The 22,581-nt window shown below is 38.7% G+C and overlaps 1 protein-coding gene and 1 long non-coding RNA gene across 3 annotated transcripts in view; one reads left to right on the top strand and one right to left on the bottom strand.

The window, feature by feature from the left end:
• Positions 1-13,808, top strand: part of ACTR3 (actin related protein 3) — a 35,179-nt gene extending 21,371 nt beyond the window's left edge. For both annotated transcript variants that reach the window (XM_083712122.1, XM_083712123.1), the window contains exons 3-12: positions 1,514-1,638; positions 2,796-2,906; positions 3,911-4,006; positions 5,386-5,493; positions 6,549-6,692; positions 7,332-7,505; positions 8,722-8,814; positions 10,601-10,726; positions 12,372-12,455; positions 12,873-13,808. In XM_083712122.1, coding sequence (XP_083568248.1) covers positions 1,514-1,638; positions 2,796-2,906; positions 3,911-4,006; positions 5,386-5,493; positions 6,549-6,692; positions 7,332-7,505; positions 8,722-8,814; positions 10,601-10,726; positions 12,372-12,455; positions 12,873-12,968 — 1,157 coding nt within the window. In that variant the 3' untranslated portion in view covers positions 12,969-13,808. The remainder of the gene's footprint in view (positions 1-1,513; positions 1,639-2,795; positions 2,907-3,910; positions 4,007-5,385; positions 5,494-6,548; positions 6,693-7,331; positions 7,506-8,721; positions 8,815-10,600; positions 10,727-12,371; positions 12,456-12,872) is intronic.
• LOC310834073 lies at positions 13,577-22,545 on the bottom strand. Its single transcript, XR_014559084.1, has 2 exons — positions 20,953-22,545; positions 13,577-20,776 (listed from the first exon to the last, which is right to left on the bottom strand). It is a non-coding gene; the product is annotated as an uncharacterized lncRNA (long non-coding RNA).
• Between the last annotated feature and the right edge of the window lie 36 nt (positions 22,546-22,581).

The raw sequence follows: 22,581 nt of genomic DNA, 5'->3' as shown, positions 1-22,581 counted from the left end.
TAGCCTGGTTGGAATGGCTACTGATAGTTAGAAATAAAAACCTGGGGACTGGGTGGAGGGAGTCCTTTATTTAGTACATTTATATGCTGCCCATCTAGCCAAGTTCTTCATGTTCATTATAGCTTGTAGTATCCTGAAGGGTGGCATTGGTCATTGGTGGCATCCTTCATAAGGAATGATGGTGCACTGCAACTTGAAACATCTACATTAGACATGTAGTTTTGCATAAATATCTCACATAATTGTGGATTTTGTTTTTACGGCAGAGATAGGCTTTTTAACAGGTAGGAGGAGGTTGAGGTAATCAATGTGGTAAAAAGAGCTTTCAGAAATTTAGCTATGCCTTTTCTTGCTTTCCTTGCTAATGCTGGAGGAAACTTTTAGTCATATTTATATTCAGGTCCTCCCCCCTTAATTCATGATGGTGTGATATGGCTCAAAATGCCATTGATTGATCTTTACAGTACTGAACACATTTGCAGTTGTGATAAACTATTCCGAAGAAGCTGTCACTGAATTTTCTTTTAAAGATTTTAGACTTAATCAGTGTGCACACTAATGCCCAATGCAGTACAAACACAACTTTATTTGTTATTAAAGCGTTTTATTCTTGCGGCACACAAATCCAAAACAACCACTTTCTTGCCGGCACAACTCCCATCTTTTTCTTCTACCCAGACGTAATTTCCAGGGCACTGCTTTTCTAGGGTGCTGTTTTTCTTCTTTTCTTCTTGCTCTGAAGTTGCCCAAAATAATTCCACTACATCTTAAGTTTGGACAAGGGCAAAATTATTAAGTGGAGTTTGGAAAGGCTTTTTGCATTGTTTCCCACCCCATCCCCTACCCAAGATCTGTTGCTTCTTCAAGTTGTGATGGTGATAGCTAATAAAACCGAATTGAAATGACTGAAGGATGCCTAAAAGCAAAAAGCAAACAAACAAATAAAATTTTCTGGCCAGGGCTATTGGCCCAGTACCTCAATTTTCTATTATAACACTTCTGCTTATTCAGTAAAAATGTACATTTAGAACTAAAATGAGAGATTTGTAGAGGAATGTGCTGAGAGATTAATGCTATGTGGTAGAAAAGGAGGCCATGAGAAACCAAATGAGAAAAGGGATGAGAAACTAAATGAGAAAAGGGAAGCTGTAGAAATGTAATAAAATTCCAGTAACTTATTGCGTAGGAATGGAGACATATAACTGCAATGAGGGTACATACAGTAAGTGGTACAGAGTTCCTTCCTTGGTGCTATAGAATTGGCGAGTTCCTGATAGATTTATGTGGCAGAAGCACACTGCACCTACAGATTACTTTCCTTGTGGGTGACTTGAAGTCTATTCCTCAAAGTCATTTGAAATGTATCTATTTAGAAAGTTAGATTGTGTACCCACTAAATGAATAACCTCCTCCTTGGCAGTACTTGCAACAAATGAATATCACTTTGAAAGTTTAGGATACATATCTGTCTTGGCTGACTGCAACTCTCTCCCCCCCCCCCCCCACATTTAAGGTATCGCTATCAAGGAATCTGCCAAGGTTGTCGATCAAGCACAGAGAAGGGTTATGAAAGGTGTGGATGACCTAGACTTCTTTATTGGGGATGAAGCAATAGAAAAACCAACATATGCAACAAAGGTATTTACAACTAGAACTTTTGCTACTTTTTAATAAAAAAGAAACCACACAACCAATTTACCCTGCCGTAGAGATTTGCCTGCTCATTACAGAGGTTGTTTTATAGAATGATAATGCATAAAGTACCATAAAACAATGATAATGTTGCAACTCGCAAGTCTCTGGTTGGAATGAATAAAATATTTTGTGGTTATAAGATTGCAAGTTTATTTAATACATTTCTGTCCTGGTAGTTGAGCCAATATCTCAGAGCAATATTTTAAAGAATGAAGAAGGTTGTGTTATCCTCAGGAATGTAATTCTAAAGTTTGGAAGTCACAGCAGAGAAGGGTCATCACTTGGGTCACAGCCATCTCGCTGAAGAAATGGTCCCCTGGTCACATTCTGTGACTAAACTGCCACATTTGTGCGCAAGTCACTAGAAAAAACTTAGCCAAATGCCATAACTCAGAACCAGCATGAAACATTACCAAACAAAATGTGCTCTATATGGGCCTACCTTTGACCATCCAGCTCTCTTTGAATTAAAAGAGGAGCAAATGATCTTAATGTGAAAGATCCTTTTAGGCAGTGAAATAGCATAGATCAACATGAAGAAGGTGAGTTGTGTCACTAATTTTTTTTGGTGGCGCTCTTCACCTAAATAGTTTTGTGCTTGTCCTCCTCATTCAAGGAATCCAGTGTTTTGTTTTTTCAAAACTGTATAGTAAAAGTTATGTTGTATCTTAGTTACATCAACAGTGCATCCAGAAACTAAATAATTATCAGTGGAATTTGGCCATTATGTTTCATTGTGAGTTTCCCAGAGGTTGCTAATGGGGGTGAGTGAGATGTTATATTAAATGGACCCTTACTTGGATCCAACAGGGCAGGTTTTATGATTTTATGTTAAGTTGATATTCAGCTGAGCAACATAGCTGTGTAAAACATAGTTGGGATATAGAGTACTGTTGTTTTTATCTAGGATGTTTGAAAAGACTGAGATGTAGTCCTTAAATCCTACACACAAGAATAAGTATCTTGAACAATTTATACGCTGAGCAAATACCTTGCAGACTAGTTCTTTTCATCTTTATACAGAATTATATTTATGTAGCTCTAACATAACTTAAAATGCCTTAAAAAAACCCCTCTTTTAATTGCAACATTTTCAACAGTGGCCCATCCGTCATGGAATAGTTGAAGACTGGGATTTGATGGAGAGGTTTATGGAACAAGTAATCTTTAAATATTTAAGGGCAGAACCTGAAGATCATTATTTTCTATTGGTGAGTACAGCCTATCTTCTATTTTTTAAGCGTTCACAACATCCTCTCAGCACACAGTGTAGAATAAATTTTAACTTGCAAGAGAGTTGAAGCAGAAGTAGCAGCTTGAACACATGCACGGTAGCAGTTACTGATTAAAGGAGTTTTTCTTTTTGGAGTGTTAAAAGCCACAGAGCTTCTGAATTTTGGATGACTGCTTCAGTTTCTGTTTCTTTTAACTTGCACCAGCTCTCTCTAGAGCTGAATAATGGTGTCCTGGCAACTGCATTTTACATAAGTATTTCTCCAGTGATGCAACAGGGGTATATCTGGTGTTTGAGTAGAATTAAGACTGCTAAAACAGCTGCTGTTGCTTAGAGACAAGCATTAGTCAGTGACATTTGGTTTCTTCAACTTTTTTCTGCTGGGATTCTTAGAAAATAGGCCTCGAGTGGCCTCTAACTCACATGAGAACATTTTTGATTTTAACAATGGGTCCAGGATCTATATGGCCCCTATGTCATATTTCAGAATTGGATGCAAATTAGCTTGTTAAATTTCTCTATTTTTATATAAAACGGCAAATGGAAAAATGAACACACAGGTACATTATTATAACAGAAGTATTGTTATATTAAAGATACTTTGCTTAATGTAGTTTAGTCAACTCTAAGTATAGGCATAAGTCCTAGGCATGAGACTTATTATCCAAAACAGCAAATGAGATGCTAAACCTGTATTTTGACTAGAAATGCCAGATGAATTTGTTCTTCGTGAATTCCGATATGAATTGATCTAACTAACCTTTCCTTCCGGAACCAGAATGTGGATTGAAACACAGTTATCATTTGGATTTGTCATGCTTCTGAATTTGTGATATAGTTCATGCTCAAACACATTAAATGTTTATAGGAATGGGTATTTTAAGATAAAGTAAGTTCTTCTGTTGTTGTTTTTCTACAAGTACAACTCAACTGTAAAAAGCTGTGTTTCAACTGAGCTGACTGGATGATTTTGCTTTACAGACTGAACCCCCTCTAAATACTCCAGAAAACAGGGAATATACTGCAGAAATCATGTTTGAGTCCTTCAATGTTCCCGGGCTTTACATTGCTGTTCAGGTGAAACATCATTTAGTTTACAGTTGAGATAAATGTTTTAAGTAACGTTCCTTAAGAGGAGAATATGCAAGCTGTTGTGCAGAAATTGGGATTGGCACCAGATTTGGAACCTTTCATGTGGACTCTGACCCAAAAAGTAATTTCTGGTTTAATCCTGCTAAAGGACCAGAACAATTCACCTTGTTCTTGGGGCCAGTATTCATACCAGTGAAAATTCAATGTTAAACACATAAAGTTCTTCTGAAATATTTTTTTGAAAAGCAGATTATGTATTTCATAAACATACATTGCCCCATATGTGTATGTATAGCTGTTTAGATTTAGAGCAGCGTTGCCTTCTTTCAAAGGGGAGACAACAGCAAAATTGTCACAGGAAGAAGAGTTCTCTGTCTCAGATTGATCTATGGAATAAGATGCACTTTGCCTCTTAAGAGAAAAGTCAGATAATGATTCAGAGACTTCACCATTCAGATCTGCATATATAGTTTACTGTAAATGCTAATCTTTTCAACCTACCGTACTTCCAGAAAACAGCTGTCGTCTTGTGTAGGCTTGTGAGGATGTGGATCCTTAACCTTTCTGTTTTGAGTGTCTACATTAGTGTTTTAGTTCCTCCTCATTATGTTCTGTTGAATGCACGGCTCTTCATTGCACTCCTTACTTTTATTGACTGCACCTAAATCCTTCTGCAGAAGATCTGCAGCAATAATTTGACATTTCTTTGCTATAAACTGTTGAATTTAATATAATATTAGCTTAAAGAAAAGCTTTTCAGAAACACAATAATATTTTAGTACCCATAATATCCTTGGTACCAACACAGGGAAGATAAAGCCCACAGTAATTGATTGAGTATATGGGAAAATGGCTCCCTTGTCAGCTCCTGAAAAAGGGGTGCAATTTCTATGAGAAGCTCCTTTCAGAAGCCAGATCTTCTGCTGTTGCCTTCATGGTAACAGAAAGGAGCTGTGCTGCAGTGATCCCTACGTTACAAGGTAATGTGAGAAAGGAGCCTGAGTTTTTAGACTGTTTAAAACTAGTGCGGCTTCAGCTATATAGTACCAGTTAGGTAGTTCCTATATATATATCAATGCATATTTAGATTTTCCCAAAGCTTGAATTACAATAAATTTCCATTTTTCTGGTTAACTTTTGGGTGCTGCTGCAATTATAGAAAGTAAAATCTACCAATTTTTGAATACCATTTTTAGGGTTTTTATTTCCAGTTCCTTTGTTCTGTTTTCTTACTTCTTGTTTTCTTCTGCTGCATGGTGCAATGTAACTATGTTAAATGGTTTTTGTCTGATGTGGCAATCTTGAAGAATAGGCCTTTAGGCTGGTTATGAGATACTAAATCTCAAATTGTTTCCTTGGATAAGGCCGTCCTTGCCTTAGCTGCATCTTGGACATCAAGACAAGTAGGAGAGCGAACACTGACTGGAACGGTTATAGACAGTGGGGATGGTGTCACTCACGTCATTCCTGTGGTAAGTACACATAAATATGGGTGCGGTTTGTGGAACAACACTGCTTCTAAAACTATCACTATTATGGGAAGGATAGTCTTGGCAGCTCTGTTCAGCATTTCCCCAGTGAACTAGGTGTTATATATCACACAAGATTGTGCTAAAATTAGCATTTAGGAACGTATTCTTCTTATTTTTATTTTGGAGTTAGAGAAAATCTGTTTTTTTGTTGTTGTTTTTTGCTTTAGGTATATAATTGAACTTTATAGCTTGTTGAAAGTTTTTAATGATTAAATCTGCAATGCTCCCAGTATAATATATGAAGGTATCCTTCAGCTAAATCTGAAAATTTTGTGGGGTTTGTTGCTTTTAAGGAAGACATGGCGATCTCTTTGGAAGTGCTGCTGCCACCCCCACATTAAACAAAAATCATGCGGGCAGAAACTAAGCTTCCTGCACTTCATCCAGTGTAGATTTACTTCCCTTATTTTCTTCCTCCTCCTCCTCCTCTGCCTTACAAGCTGGTGAAAGAGGAAGGCTATACTGTACCAGACTGATGATCCCCTTATATATCTCTGTCTACCATTATCTGTTTACACTATGTTAAAGACACACACCGTGTGTGTGTGTGTGTGTGTGTGAGAGAGAGAGAGAGAGAGAGAGAGAGAGAGAGAGAGATCTTCAGAATTATTTTAAGTTTGGATCCTTTAGTTGCAGTAGTGATAAATAGCTACCAAATTTCCCCTCTTTTTCCACAAAAATAGAAGAGCTTTAATACTTCCAGGATTCATTTCATTAGAAATCAGAGTGGAGAGATTGCTTTGTGTTGTTGTAGGTGATACTTTAATTAAGTGCTGGTATAAGTTATAGCGTGTAGAAAATCCACCATTATCTGTTCTGTAAAGGGAAATATCCATGCAACAGAAAGTGCGCGATTTGAGATGATAGTAGAGAAATGGAAACATAGGACTTGCTTGCGATATGTCCTACTCAAGTGTTCACAAATATGTCTCTAAAGTTTGTATTTGGGATTAAGTTCATTGAAGGATTTTATTATTATTATTTTTTACTTTCAGGCTGAAGGTTATGTGATTGGCAGCTGTATCAAACATATTCCAATTGCAGGACGAGATATAACTTACTTTATTCAACAATTGCTAAGAGAACGAGAAGTAGGAATCCCTCCTGAACAATCATTGGAAACTGCTAAAGCGGTGAAGGTAATGTATATTTTAAAAAGCAAATAGATACTTAATGATTGGTTCAGTAAGACTCAAAAACTGACACAGCATATATATGTTCTGTGCCACTACTGGTATTAACTTTAACAATTCAGATCAGGTGACTTATATATTGGAAATCAAGATGCTATCTTGGTGGTAACAAATTGCCAGTAATCTAATTAATTCTCTGGGCTAGGAAGGTATTCTAATACTAAAAAGTACTTAGTTTTGCATAATGAAAAGTCATAATTACTTTTCATGAATTTTTCTTTTTTTCCTGAGCAGCTTTAAATTCTAAAGTGTATGATGGTATGGTATGTAACCATGGCAATAGTACATTTGAGCATGCATTTTTCGGAGTTAGCATCTCCCAACTAAAAACCCCCCACCTAAGATAGTTTAGGCTGTCAGGTCTCAAGAATTTTTGCCTAGTGGTGCATAGAATTGTGTCTAGCGCTGAGTGCTAATTATCTTAAATGTATGCAGTTAATATTAACTCAACAATTCTCTGGTGTTTTCATTTGTTTTTTGTTTTCTAAAGGAAGTTTCATTCCTGTTCCATTTAAACTGATCAAATATAAAACCTTAGTAGATTTTTGGGAATTTCTTTTGTAACTGCCTGCATCTTATTTCCAGGAACGCTTTAGTTATGTCTGCCCTGATTTAGTAAAAGAATTTAACAAGTATGATGCAGATGGTACCAAGTGGATCAAACAATATACTGGAATCAACGCAATCTCAAAGAAAGAATTTACCATTGATGTTGGCTATGAGAGATTCTTGGGGCCAGAGATCTTCTTTCATCCTGAGGTAAACTGGTGCAGATCTTCATAACGCACACAGAAGTATACCTTTAGTTTTATCTTCTCAGAAGGAAATACTGTTGTGCTTGAACGAGTCTTGTTCCCTTGTAAGTGTGACTTATGATTGCAGCTTTCATTTCATAATGTAGGGCAGGTAGTGCATTTCAAAGTTGGAATTAAAAGCCAGCGTACTTCCACCCCCTTTTTTAAAATAACCTTAGAACCCAATTTCTTGGTGCCGAGTTAATTATGTTGGCTTTAATGTTCAACTGAATCTGTTTTTAACTTTTGAGGATCGTGAAGCTGTAAGGCATTTCCCCCTGCTTCTTAAATGATACTCCGCTGAAGAAGAATCTGGGGCTGGAGGTGGGAGGGGAGATCTAGCTGTTATCACTAAAAGCCACACAACATACTTTGTATAATAGTTTCTCTCTTCCCACTTCAAATTTGAAACCACCAATCTGGCTTCTGTGGTGAGCTGAGGGAACAGGAATAAATATTTCTTCCAGCTGATTCCCATTTTTTCATGCTGAATAAAACTGTTTGATTCAGTGCTTAGCATCTGAGATGTGTAGGCGGTCTCCAAAGTGTTCAGTACAATGCAACAGCAGGGAGAATGGAAAGGGTAAAGGGATTGGAAGGCTTACATTTTTCTGAATTCCTGTTCTTCAGTATCTGTATATGGTTGTACTTGGTTTTTTACCCTTTCATTTTTTTGGGTTTTGTTTCAAATGATCTTTATTATTATAACACAGGACCGTTGAGAATAAGTGGTACTTTACAGAGGTACATAAGCAGGCAGAAGCTGCCTCAAACTTACAGTGTAAAATAGCCATTGGGGAAGACTGTAGAGGCTGGTGAGGGAGAGGCGAGAACAAAGATTATTCTTCAGAGCAAATACTGATTCTAAGTTAACATATTTTTTGAATTAGAATTTACCTTCAATTAAACTAGTGCTTCTTTTTCCATAGTGTCTCTCACATTGTTGTGTCTTAGTTTTTTCCATCTTGCTAAATTCATCTCATCTAGCTTTCTTAATGCTTTCTTTAGAAATCTGCAATAATCTACACTTGCCTCTAATACGTTAAAGAGAAGGCTGATGCTTCAGTATCATGTATGGAAAATGAAACCTGTTTGTATTTGTTTTTTAAAATGCTCCATTAAGCAATAAAATTACTTGTAACCTAATCAGTTCTTTGCTGATAACATACTTCTGTTTTTAGTTTGCTAATCCAGACTTCACACAGCCTATCTCAGAAGTAGTAGACGAGGTAATTCAGAACTGTCCCATTGATGTTAGACGTCCGCTATATAAGGTTAGTAAAGCTAAATAATGTTTGTGTGTATGTGTGAGAAAGAGAGAGAGAGGGGTTTTTTTCAGAATATATCTCTGCCTACTTGCTAAAGAGATCTCAATTCTTCTGTTGAAAGCACAATTATGGGTTATGTTACAAGTGTAAGAAGCTGCCGTATGCAGTCTGACGAGTGACCCACCTAGCTTAGGGCCTACACTGACTGGTAGTGGCTTTCCAGGGTTTGGGGCAGGGTGGTCCAAATTTTCATACCGAGTGGGCCTTGGGACACGGGTGGTGCTGGGGTCTAAACCACTGAGCCTCTTGGGCTTGCCGATCAGGAGATCGGCGGTTTGAATCCCCATGACGGGGTGAGCTCCTGTTTCTCGGTCCCAGCTCCTGCCAACCTAGCAGTTCGAAAGCACACCAGTGCAAGTAGATAAATAGGTACTGCTGCAGCGGGAAGGTAAACGGCGTTTCCATGCGCTCTGGTTTCCATCACAGTGTTCTGCTGCACCAGAAGCAGTTTAGTCATGCTGGCCAGATGACTTGCAAAGCTCTCTGTGGACAAATGCCAGCTCCCTCGGCCTGAAGCGAGATGAGCGCTGCAACCCCATAGTTGCCTTTGACTGGACTAAACTGTCCAGTGGTCCTTTACCTTACCTTTACCTTTTACCTTACCAAGTGGGCCACAATAATACTTAGACATGGAACCCCCAGACTGCACACTGCCATGTCACACAGGGGTTGGGGAACAAGGCTAAAGGTTAGTGCCCCCTCTCCAGTCCTCGTACTGCCTTCCCAAAGCTGGGTAAGGGAGACGTGAGGCTCTGCCAGCGTCCTAGAGACCTCCCACCTCCTTCTCGAAAGCTGGGAAAGCACTAACTATGCTTTAGGAAGCAGGCTGGAGAACTCTGGGACTATGTCAGAGCCCTGATACATCCATTCCCAAGCCCAAAGCCTCACCCATCTTTGAGAAGGCAGTGCGAGGGCTGGGTGGGCATCAAATGTTGCCGAGGGCCACCAAAAAAGACCTTGAGGGCCGCATGCTGGACCACCGTGGTTTGGGTTGAGAGTCTTCTCCAGCTTTACCAGAAGGTGCCAAGGACTGAACTTAGACCCTGAACTTAGACCTGTGTGCTAAGCATGTGCACATTTATCCTGATGAGCCCTTCACTAATGTATATTCAAGTGGATATTGTAAATAATGGAATTAATGGAATGAAATATATTGTTAAACTATAACTAGAAACAAAATATGAAAGGGTTAGGTTGTATCCCCTGCCGCTGTTCCACTATTAGTCCACTATTGTGTTGCTTGTGTAACAGAACTTCTCTTTCCCCTCCCACTCTCTGGTTGGAAGACCCTCTGGAGGAGGTTTTGAGTGGAAGAAGAGTGGAATGAATTTTGGCATGATCATTTAGGGACGTTTGTTGTGTTGCATAGCTTTTAAAATTGGGCTGACTCAGAACAAACTTATTAAACAAGTTATTTAATAAATTTCTAGATGAAAGTGCACTTTAAGTATCTAAACATCTGTGGTATTTTGTAATCTAGCCTTTCTTTCATGGGGTGCTCAGCTTAACACTGATTGTAAAGCCATAAAATTCTCAGGCTATCTGTAAAATTCCTATTTGTGAAATAATTTGTCTCAGTCTCTTAAATTGAGCATGTATGGCTCAAGCATGGTCCTGTTCCTTGCTGTGACTGTTTTGTGGTCATTACAGCTGCCTTCACTCCTTATTTTCAGAAACTGATTCCTAACATCCAGTGTTGTTAAGTAATACAACTTTTGTGTGTACAATTTAGAATATTGTCCTCTCTGGAGGCTCCACAATGTTCAGGGACTTTGGTCGCCGTTTACAACGAGACTTGAAAAGAACTGTTGATGCCAGACTGAAACTCAGCGAGGAACTGAGTGGTGGCAGACTGAAGGTTTGTTTCTTTAGTTAAGACGTTTCATTTGTATGTGTAGTTTGTCGTGCTAGTTTACATCACATCTCTAAATGGAATCCAATAAGAAAGCCATTAAATTGTGTCATCCTCATTTTGAACTGTATCAATCTCCTCATCTTTAATTACCGTATATACTCAAGTATAAGCCGACTTTTTCAGCACATTTTTTATGCTGAAAAAGCCCCCCTTGGCTTATACTTGAGTGAAGCGGGCGGCGGAGGGACGAGCGACCCGAAAGGAGCCCTTCTGGGCTGCTTGTTCTTCTTCTGCCGCTGCCGCCACCACCAGTTTGTGTTGTGGTGAACCTGCTTATACTCGAGTCAATAGGTTTTTCCAGTTTTTTGTGCTAAAATTAGGTGCCTTGGCTTATACAGTGGTACCTCGGGTTACAGACACTTCAGGTTACAGACTCCGCTAACCCAGAAATAGTACCTCTGGTTAAGAACTTTGCTTCAGGGTGAGAACAGAAATTGTGCTCTGGCAGCACAGCGGCAGCAGGAGGCCCCATTAGCTAAAGTGGTACTTCAGGTTAAGAACAGTTTCAGGTTAAGAACGGACCTCCGGGACAAATTAAGTACTTAACCTGAGGTACCACTGTATTTGGGTCAATTTATACTCGAGTATATACGGTACTCTCCACATTTGTGAAGGTTTCATTTTTATGGCTACAGGCACTTATCCTGTCCGTGATCTTGAAAACTAGTAGTGGTTTTGGAGAAGCAGCTGTTGCCACCTTTGTGGAGAGTGGATACTCCTGTTTCAGTGTTTATTGCAACAGATGGATAACAAATAGAATTTGCCAGCTTCCTCAGAAAAATAATAAAAAGCATTTATTTAAAGTCTGCTGGCAACATGAGGCTTATTAAATTATAGAACTGCTTTCAGTACTGTGTATTGTTTTTGGTTGGTGAATAAGTGCTTATATTGGAAACTACCTTTTGTTACCTAAGAAGAGCCTGAGAGATCAGGCCCGTGGCCCAACTGGTTCAGCATCCTGTTCTCACAGTGGCCAACCAGCCTGAAAGCAGGATCTGAGTGCTTTACTGGCCTGACCACTTCAACTTTACTGTCCTGTACTTTCCCTCTGGCACAACAGATTGGAAATGGCAAGAGGCATGTTATAGTGGCTTCTGTGAGAGAAGGGAGAAATATATTGAGGTGTTTTTTATGACTTTAGTACCTGGGGAGTAAGTGATTTCTAGGTTCTGCCTGTTTTCAACCATGTAAACCCACAAGAAGTATCTCGTAGCATTTTTGGGAGAAAGGGAAAAGTTCACACTTGTAATATAGAGAACGTTAATGGCTGACAATGATTTCCCAGGGTTTCAGGCAGAGGGTTTTCTTATCACATATGACCCAATCATTTTAGATAAAAATATTGGGGCTGGGACATGGGACCTTCTGCATGCAAAGTCATGTTCCCTTCCACTGCGCTGAGAAAACATATATATATTGAAACCTATTCAGATTAGTGCATTTGAGAGAATTTGATTAAAAACTGTTTTGCCTGATGGTTAAATATTCTTAAAATTGGGGTTTTGCTACAGCCAGAGAAAAAAAGAAGTGTTTGTAATGACATTTTATTTAAAACAGTACTTTGTACTGATTTTATTTTCTCTTGTAGCCCAAACCTATTGATGTACAAGTTATCACACACCATATGCAAAGATATGCTGTCTGGTTTGGAGGATCAATGTTGGCTTCCACGGTAAGTTGACAAAAGGAAAAAGAAATCTGAAGAGAACTTTTCTCACATATATTTTGACCTGTATTCACTATCACTGTTTTCCACTTTATCCATGGTATGGGGGGGGGGGGGGATACTGCCTGGAACCTTTTATAAATAGACTTTCCAAAATGTTTGTAACTTATGAGGAGCTTCCTTGAAAAATGTAAATGCATGGGGGAAGAGTTTTTCACACTGTCTATTGTTTATCTGTTCTTAATTTTTTTCAGAAACATCTTTTTAAGGCAGTGTTGTCTTGTGTTACATAAGCTATAATACAGGCACAAAACTGAGACAGGTGCTTTAATAACAAGTTTTAATATATCACAAGTTTAACCTAAAAGTGTCAAAAATATATTTTTAGTGAAAATATTCCCTTTTATCTTCTTTTTCCCCCAGCCTGAGTTCTACCAAGTATGCCACACCAAAAAAGATTATGAAGAAATTGGTCCTAGCATCTGTCGTCACAACCCAGTTTTTGGAGTTATGTCTTAAATCCGACCTGCCATGAGCTGGATCTAGGGAGGATGGGAGATGGAGGGTCTTTCTCAATACATGTTTGTCTGGATGGCCGTTATTAAGATAACAAAACATGACTTGAAAATAAGAAAAAAAAAGACCAAACACAATTAAACAGGAATATTTTAATAAGTGTCTCAACATGCAGATGTAGTGGGAAGCCAAAATGATTCCAAGTGTTTTTTTTCCTTTCGATTGAATATTTGATCCTGTGCGTAAACAAAACAAAAGAAGTGGGTTTTTGTTCTTTCTGTGCCCTGATATTTTGTATATTAATGGAATATCCAAGATTTGATGGGATTTGATGGTGTGTAGATAGTCAGCTCTATAATTCTTCAATTGTACTCTTACACGTGTACAATGAGAGAGCTTGTTTATATTTCATACTTTTTTATACGTTGAGAAAAATATCAGTGAATGAAAGAAATGTAATATTTGACAAGAGAAATACCAGTGACCAATTTGAGATGAATAAAAATAATAATAATGCCCACATGAAGCTTAATCATGTGAATCTCTAGTAACTTCAAATTATGACCAATCCTAAAACTTGGGTTCCACACACAATGCAACTTGGCAAGTGCTTTTGGAACTAAGGAGCTAGAATCTTGGATTAACCAATGCCTGCTAGTGCTTTCTGATTACTCGGTGCATTTTCATTCTATTTCTTGCTTTTGGGGGCGGGGGGAAGTAAAGACAAGACTGTTGGACCAGTATTGCAGTTCTGTAGTGTCATTTCTAATTACAACCAAATATTCAAGTTATCAAAATAGGTGTATTCCACCATTCCAATAAAGACACAAAAATTCTTTTTAATGTTTGTCTGAGGCCTTTCAGTCTCATTGCTTGATCGTTTGAAGGTCTCTCTTTCTAGTTTGCCATGGCAGTTATTAAATCAGTAATTTTAAGGAGACGGAAATGGAACAGGTATTGTGACACAAATATGAAAGTGGTGCATGTTTCTGTGATTTTAGTTTCTATTCAACAGCATACAGAAGTGCATATGCAATTTATAAAAATTTAGCTTTCATTAACATTTTCTCATTATGTTTTGGTAAATAATGCTGCTGCATTTTGGGGGTATTGTTGATTTGCTACTGCAGAATCCAGGGGGTGAATTATACGGCTTCTGTATATACTATTATCTAACAAGGAGCTGGTATGGCATGGCTGACTATACAAATATTTAGAGCAAAATACGTTGGCCTTTGTGGAGTAAACGTAGCTGCTGATCAGTGTATTGCCAATTTAGTTTTAGTCCCACTCATTCACCTTTTGATCAACTTGAGGCCATGGATCCTGAGTGAAAAGGGAGATTGAAAAATTGGAATGTTCCCAAAAAATTAAATTGGATTTTTAAAGAGTTTTGAAATTTCTGTTAGTGTTGGATCCAGGCATCACAGAGCCTGATTTCTGCTGATGAGACAGTCACTTCATGGCAGGTGGGGAAGGCAAATTTCATTAGTATAACTTTTCATTTGCAACACCTGTGTTCCCTTAAAAGCTGTTCTGCTTAGATAGGAGACCTCCTGCAACAGCATGGGAGGTGGTTCTGGGAGTTGCAGAGGAAGGTGGAATATATGAAAATCACACATGCCCTTCCTGCAGCATGAGTCTCCACGGGATACATGGCTGTGGTGTGAGAGAGAATCACCAGAAATCAGGTGAAGGATACTTTGCACAAGCAGAGCTCCCTTCTCAGGTGATTTCCATTTGTCCCACTGCCACCTCATACAACATACTCCACACTGTTCAGAGGGCCCCAGACTCACTGGATAGGCTTTCCAAGAGCCACAGTGACTGCAGAGGGAAAGAAGGCCAAGGAGAAATGTGAAGTGCCTTCTGCTCAGGTAACTACCAAATATAATCTCTACTAAACACAGGTGCAATGAACTACTTGAATAGCATTTCTGCATATGTTCTAGAAAGCTATTCCATTGGTTTGAACACTTTTATTGTATTTTCAAGTCTACCAGCGAAGATGTGTGGATTTCTTCTACTGAAATGTAGTTTAATGAATACTGATGTGAATCTCCTATGTGTTGCATACCAGTAGTAAAGGATGACAGTGGAATCAGCTTTGCAAAACAATAAGATAATTTTACAACTAATAAAATGTTGCATACAGATGCTCAATATAAGATTATTCATAATGCAAACTATTTAAACAACCAGGATTCCTCAGTAACGGTTGTTTCTTGCTTCTCCCAAGAAAGCTGTCAGCTAAGAGGAAACTATGAACAATTTTTTAGGCAGAGTCCCTAAACTTCAGCATCTAAAGAGTTACCCGTTGGCCTTCATGCTTGTAGACCAGCACCTTGATCTCTTCTGTCATTTTGTGTATAAAAAATACTCAACCTTAATGCATTTTATGTGGATTTGTCATATTTGCATGCCCCCTGGGGCAGGAACACTTTAAAAAATTGTTGCAATGATCTGAAAACTTAATAAGGTACAAGTAGAAAGGAAAGTTCTGCCATGGCATGGCTGTACTGTACTGAATCTTTGCTAATAAGTTGTTCCTTAAGGGTGATATCTAAGACATATTCAGACTCATTGAAATCAGTGGGCTTAAGTTACTATGTGTATGACTAATGTTGACTATCGCCCAACATTATGCTAGTTTTCTGTTAATCCTGCAATATTTTTTTTAAAACAGGTGGAATTATTAACTACAGACTTTTTTAATGAAAGGGTATTGACCCACAAGAAAAACATCAGTCAAGGACTGCTCTGGCTGGGTGAAGTCAAATTCAAAAGCATGTGGAGTTTGCAGCATTGCATAGTTGCCTTGTAGTAGTTATTTTTGCCCCACCCCATCTCAGTGTATGTACCAACCCTTCTCTTGCTCATGCTCTGAGTCACCCCCTTTCTCAACACTGCATTAAATTAGGCTGAGAGTACTAGGTTCCTAACCAGGAGCTAAACTGTCAGTGGATATATTGCCTAGTTAGAAGCCCATGGGTAGCTTGAATATTTCCATTGAAAAACAATAACAAAAAACTGATTTCCCAGTGCCTTAATCAAATATCAATATTGTGCAGTATTCAGTTATCAAAAATGTGTGTACCTAAATTATGAAGCTCAATTGTTTTAGTACATTTGATCATTTGGGCTATGACTATCTCACAACTGTAGTGGATATGGAAGCAGAGTTTCAGGTGCTAGGTAATTGCTAGGAATTGGTATAGGAGAACAAATGTGATGGTCTGCGTGCCTAATGTGGTGCAAGAGAACCCCAAGCTTAAGTGATACAGTGATTTAACTAGATCTTTGTATGGGAAACTCGTCATTTTCCTATAATAGGAAGGGAAGGAATCGTGTAGGTTTACACACGATTCGAAGGAGATTGTTGTGTATGTATAAAAATGCATCTAATTTTTATTAAATAATATATTATTATTTAATTACCTGCCCTTCATGCTAAGGTCCCAGGGTAGGGATTACAACATTCAAACACAATAGTAAAAACAAATTACAATCACAAGAATAAAGTGGGTCCTAAAAATATACACCTAAAGTGTCAAAAGTCAGGGTGAAGAGATGCATCTTCATTGGAAGCTGTATAATGAAGGTGTTTGATGCAACACAGGTGCATGACTTAGGGGCTACCACAGAGAATGCCCTAGGCTGCGTTGTGTGAGTTGTCTCTGTATACACACCATTGCTTAAGCTTTTGTACTTGTCAGTTTGAGATACAAAGAAGTAGCTTGAAAATGTGTGTGAGAGAAAGCGCACATTCTATATGCTTCCTGAATATTTATATATGACATAATCTCAAACATTCAGGTCTTGTGGTTATCTGGGACATATCTGCATTCTTATGGACAAGTCCTAACAGTGTGTTGCTGTCAGTGGCAACTTCAGCAAAACTGTTAGTGAAACTTCAGTCTTCCCTGCTTAAGAAAGTGAATAACACATCATACAATTGTCATAAGGCATCATATGATGCTGATAATAGGTGGTGTTATAGAATACGGCAGATAAGATCAGCACAGGCTGCCCATAAAATCAAAGGTATATATTGTTATTAGAGGGTTTTATTATGCTGAAAGGAATAACCCTTATGAAGATCTGTCTCTGTTTAGTTGCACTTGTGTATTCCAAATAAATGCAGACAAGATTTGGATCCTACTGACCAAACCTGTCACTTAAAGCTTAACTGGTTGTGTGTTGCAGAGGGTAGCTGATACTTTATTAATTGGCTTTTGTTTCCTGAGGCAAATCAAAATTCCATTGGTTTTTGCTTATATAGAGTTTTTCTATAATACTGACATGTCCTATTAGTAAGGTCTGTGAAGAACAGTGATTACACCCGAACCAAGTTTGTTTGCTAGAACATCAAAGTCTATGCCGAAAATACCTAATCCAAAACTATTCTTTGTTTCCTTAACTCTGTTACTTAAATTAGTGGGCATAAAGATCTGCTATATCACAATGGTACAAATATGCTGCTGTGTAATAAAATCTTGCTGCTCTCTGCTACAGGTAATCTTAACATTCATTTTTGTTGTTCATTTAATGGCTGTTTGAGCAGTGAACAAAAACTCACATGTGACCAAATCTAACACTGTAAAAAGCACCTATGATACAGTAATTAACAGTACATTAGAAACTTGATGTGGCTCAATAGACTTCTTTGAATGTCCTTAGCCACTGTCAGTGTTTCCAAGGATACTAGATAATCACAGGTGTTAGAAAAACATTGTTTCAAGTCCCTACTGCTTTCGCTGAAAGTTTTAATTACCTAGTGGTATTTTAACAATCTGTTTTCTTCTCTCTACTTTAGGAATACTGACTTTTCCATTGTCTATAAAGAAAAAGGTTATGTTCATACTAGAACATTGCACACTGCTATCTTATCTGTACATATTTTGTAATATCTGCTGTGACTTTACATCCCAGCTGAAACTAGAAAATCTTGTCTGCAATTTTTAACCACCTTCTAGCTTGAGGCCTGGTAAATGTAAAACTCTTGGCAATCTCAGTGAAGTTGTCTGTGCTTGTAGGCGAGATTGGTTCATTATGTTTCTCCTGAACATCCATATCTTCAAATCTATTAAATACCACTCCTTATGTCAATAGTGAGACCATCTGATTGTGTGATGCCACTTTTGGCTGACATTTTAGCTGGTATCAAAAAAAGAAAATTGATAAGTCTTCCGTGTCTAAAAGGGCTTGGCGTTCAAAGAAGGAGACTGAAATGATGCTTCAATAATAAGCCTGAAATATTTTACAAACTATTGGCATTCACATTCTATTATACATCATGTTGCCCCTACCAGAGGTATATACAGTGTACTGTGTGGTAGCTTAAGGGTTTGGTTTTTCTCAACATGGATTTCATAGTTGTAGGTGTACATGCCCTGTCTCCCACCTCATTCTGTACATCTGGGGTGGGGAATCTCCAGATATTGGACACCAACTCCCATCAGCCGCTGCCATCAAAGAAGATGGGAGTTGTCATCCAGGAACATCTAGAGGCCCACAGGTACTCTGTCCTTGCAATGAATGGTTGGAGTAGGATGCTAAAACACTTGCCTCCGCACTGCATGTACGGTCTACAGGCTGGCTCAATGCGAGAACCCTCTCTTGACTTTCAACTCCATTTTCTCTTTTTCAGTTGCATTTCTCTAAAGCTATCAAGCTAACTTGTTTAATGTCTTGTGCAAAGCTCTCTTCTAATTTTTGGAAGGAATATCTAACTGTATGGCTCTATAAAAAGTACAATGTAAGGTGTGGGAAGACAAGCCAGTAAGACCTGAGGTTTGTGTGTAGCCTTGATTTGTCTGCTAAAATATTTAGGAAATAATGATCTGGCTATGTCACTGGTGCGTCTTCTGCAGGACAGGTTTCAAATATTTGTTATCCATACCCTTGGATGTGTAAAGTGGCTTATCGTGGATTACTTTGTTCATTAAAAGAGCACTCCTTTCCTATCCTGGTTTAAAACATTTTTGGAGAGGGCCATTTCTCAGGAATTGCATGCTTGCAATAAGCAGAGGCAAAACTAGGTGGATTTTTCATCACTACAGTATTACGTGGCACTCCATGTGCACATACTCTAGCCCTACTCTATCCATTATCCCCTCCCCTCTATCCGTTTTTGTCTCCTCTCCATTTCCCCCTTTCCAGTGACACAAATTGTAACTGACCACTACAGACACCTCTCCCTACTTCCAACTCTCTGTCCTTTTCTGGTCTCCACCACTACATCTCCTCCTCCTCTCCTTCCAGCCCCATTCCTGGGCTCACCACATAGCAGACCCATTTTCTTTTCTTTACCCCCTCCTTACACAGTGGCATGTAATGAAGAAGTGGTAGCAGTTATCAAAGGGCTGGTCTGGAGAGCAAGAATGGGCCTGCATCATTCAAAGGGTTACATAGTGGTCCCTGGACTGCATGTTTCCACTACTGTTTAACATAGACAGTACAATATTCATCATCATCTTCATCATCATCTTACGTATTTGTATGCCACCTTTCCAATAGTTAAAACCATGCTCAAGGGAGCTTACAACATGAAATGATTTACATAATTACAAAAGTTGTCAAACAAATAAAGCACATCTGAAAGTACACAACAAAATTGAAAAATTTCCACATGCATTTTGAACCATAATAAGATCTAGAAATAAAGATACAAAGAACAAAACCCCACAACAAAACCCCCTAAACAGTACCCCAGTCCAGGAGTCTGTTCAGCAGCCTCAGCTTTTATGGCTGGAGTCAGTCAGGGGCCTGCCCTCCCAAGTTTGGTGGAAAAAGGCTGCAAAGCTGGGAGCAGGTCTTCCAGGACTCGCAGCCAAGATTGTCTCAAACCTATACATCTGGGGTGAGGATTTGTCCACTTGGACAACCTGTTGGGTGCAGGTTTGTATCAGTTTTCCTAAGCCTCTGCTTCTGCAATCATATTAACTTACAATCTGAAAATTCCTGGATGTAGTTAAAATGCTAACCGTCCAAAATCACTTCAACATTATCCTGCTTCACAGCGAGGGCTTTGATCTGTCCTCAGTTATGCACATAACTCCAACCCTACCAAATATTCATTATTCATACCCTATTTCCAGTTACACCCTTAACCTGGGAGTAAACCCTATTCAACACAGGCCTTACTCAAGCATTGAGTGAGAAAATGGGGATGAGCCAGCTCCATCCCAGCATTCTTCACAAGTTGGAGGGTTAACTTCTGAAACTGGGAGCCTTTTCTACTTGTGTAAGCTCCGCACATGATTTAGGGTTCTAAGTATGAGGAACCTAAATGAACAGAGTGGGCTTCTCATGACAGACAGTCCTCATTGCCGTCATTATGAGTAATTCCAACCAATTGGGTACCATATTACCAAAATATGGTAAGACAATTACTTCCAGGGCAAACATGCCCAGGATTACATTTAGTGTGTGTTAACATCATTCCCCATTCTTTTATATTTTCAATGTCCTTTGGCCTTTATTTTATTAAGTCTTTAATTACTGTCTTGTGTAAGATGTTTCATTGCACATTGCTTTGGTGCCTCCTCTGAGGTAGACTTTTGTTTACTTAGATGAAATGGACATAAGCCTCTCCACACAAGTGTTGAAGAGCCTGCCAAGAAATGTGTAAGAGGTTTACAAGCATTATAGCCCTATGTGGACTACCATCATGCAGAAGTGACAAAACAGTATAGGTATGAATTGAGGGATAGGTCTCCGCACCATAGCTACAGCACCAGTAACTAGGAGAGGAGGAATGGCAACTAAAAACTAGCACAAAGCTCGTCTTGATTGTTTGCATTGCTGAACTTCCCCATAAAGGTAAAAGGTAAAGGGACCCCTGACCATTAGGTCCAGTCGTGACCGACTCTGGGGTTGCGGCGCTCATCTCGCTTTATTGGCCGAGGGAGCCGGCGTACACCTTCTGATCGGCAAGTCCTAGGCTCTGTGGTTTAACCCACAGCGCCACCTGCATCCCTTGAACTTCCCCATAATTATCACGAAATAAGATGGCCAGTTGTATTCACTCACGATGATCAAGATTAGTCAATGGCCTTATTCCCAAGTGGGCTTGTGTCTTGTGAGAATGCCCGCCTTTTATCTGCTAATAAGCAGTCTGTGGCTTTGGTAGTTTTAAGGTAGTTTTAAGGAAAGTGGCAGAGAGGCACTCTGTTCTGTAAATTTAGTACTGAGCAAGTCTTTGGATGTTGCTGTGAATTTCTGCCTGAACCTTGAAATATCCTTGTCTCCCCCACCTCCCAAAGTCAGTCTAGAAGAGCTAATATTTCTAAAGATAGAAATTAGGAATTTCTAAGAAGTCTAAGAATAACGATGAACACCTCAAATCAAACACCAGTATCATGTCAAGGGAAATGGTAAATAGGTTTTAACAGAAACCACTTAAAAATAGCAAAAGCATGTCCTGGAATAGTAATTAGTACTGCACAGGAACGAGTTATGACTATATAGGCATAAGCTTTCCTTCACACACAGTTAAGATAACGACACCTAGCTATGCTATAGGACAGAAATTAACCTAATTATGATTGCCTTGTTCAGATTATTATTTATTCCCATCAACAGTTTAGGAAAGTGATTTCTAAGTTGATATTTTTCATATATATAATGTTTCACCAGCTATTCATTACACCACTGGAAATACAAATGTATCCTGGTCCAGATCTGTTAATTTTCTTACGGTATTTGCAAAGTAATTGTACTCAGAGATGTTAAAAGACTCCCTCCATCTCAGCTTTCATTTCAGCAAGACCAGTGCTGCAATATCAGCAGCAAGGTACCTTGTGTTGTCTACCTAGGAGGGAACATGATCCTGTGGTGGCTACAGTCCATTCTACAAGGATAGAGCTGGAATGTAATTCTGAAGATCTTCTGTTCTCTCTCCTTGACCTTTGGGTTGCCCAATGTGGGGAAGGTTTTAATGAAAAGATACCCTTTTAAAAACCAGTGAAGTCAAATATCCAAGAGGGGAAGAAAGGGGAGAAGGAACAAGAAGGAAATTATATATGTGATGTCTGACCCTCCGTGCATCCGATGAAGTGGACTCTTAGTTCATAAAAGCAACATGCCATAATAAAATTTGTTACATCTTTAAGGCATGACATGACTCTTCATTGTTATTGCTACCCATTGAATTCTCACCTCTCCTGAAAACTCATGAAAAATCCTAAGAGGTCAGTGGCTCTACTGTCAGAAGTACAGTCCTTAGGTTTCCCTTACAAGAGAAAATGCCAGTTAAACCAGATTAAGCCTATAGTGAAGGAATGTTCTAAATTTATCTTATGCAGGAAGCAAAACCTTCCTATAAAGAGCAAAATTTCAGTAGATGAAATGCAAGTTCCTGTTGAAATACTTGAAATACTCTGAAATACTTGAATAGTCTCAATCCTATTTATAGTAAGGTGAAAACACTCTTCCAGGCACTTACCAAATCAGTAGCTAAAAAGATAGATAGCACAATTAAAATATACCAGAATAGACAGGCACCAGAATAGAGAGAGTGGCTGGAATGATGTCACATTAAATTATGATTAAGGATGGAAATTAACAAAGTTAGACAAAATGGCATAATTTGAATTTGAAATAAATCCATCGA

The sequence above is a fragment of the Podarcis gaigeae genome (genome assembly GCF_964106915.1).
Source record: "Podarcis gaigeae genome assembly, chromosome: 1".
Lineage (NCBI taxonomy): Eukaryota > Metazoa > Chordata > Lepidosauria > Squamata > Lacertidae > Podarcis > Podarcis gaigeae.
Note: the sequence above shows the minus strand (reverse complement) of the source record. Positions and strands in the feature narration are given on the sequence as shown.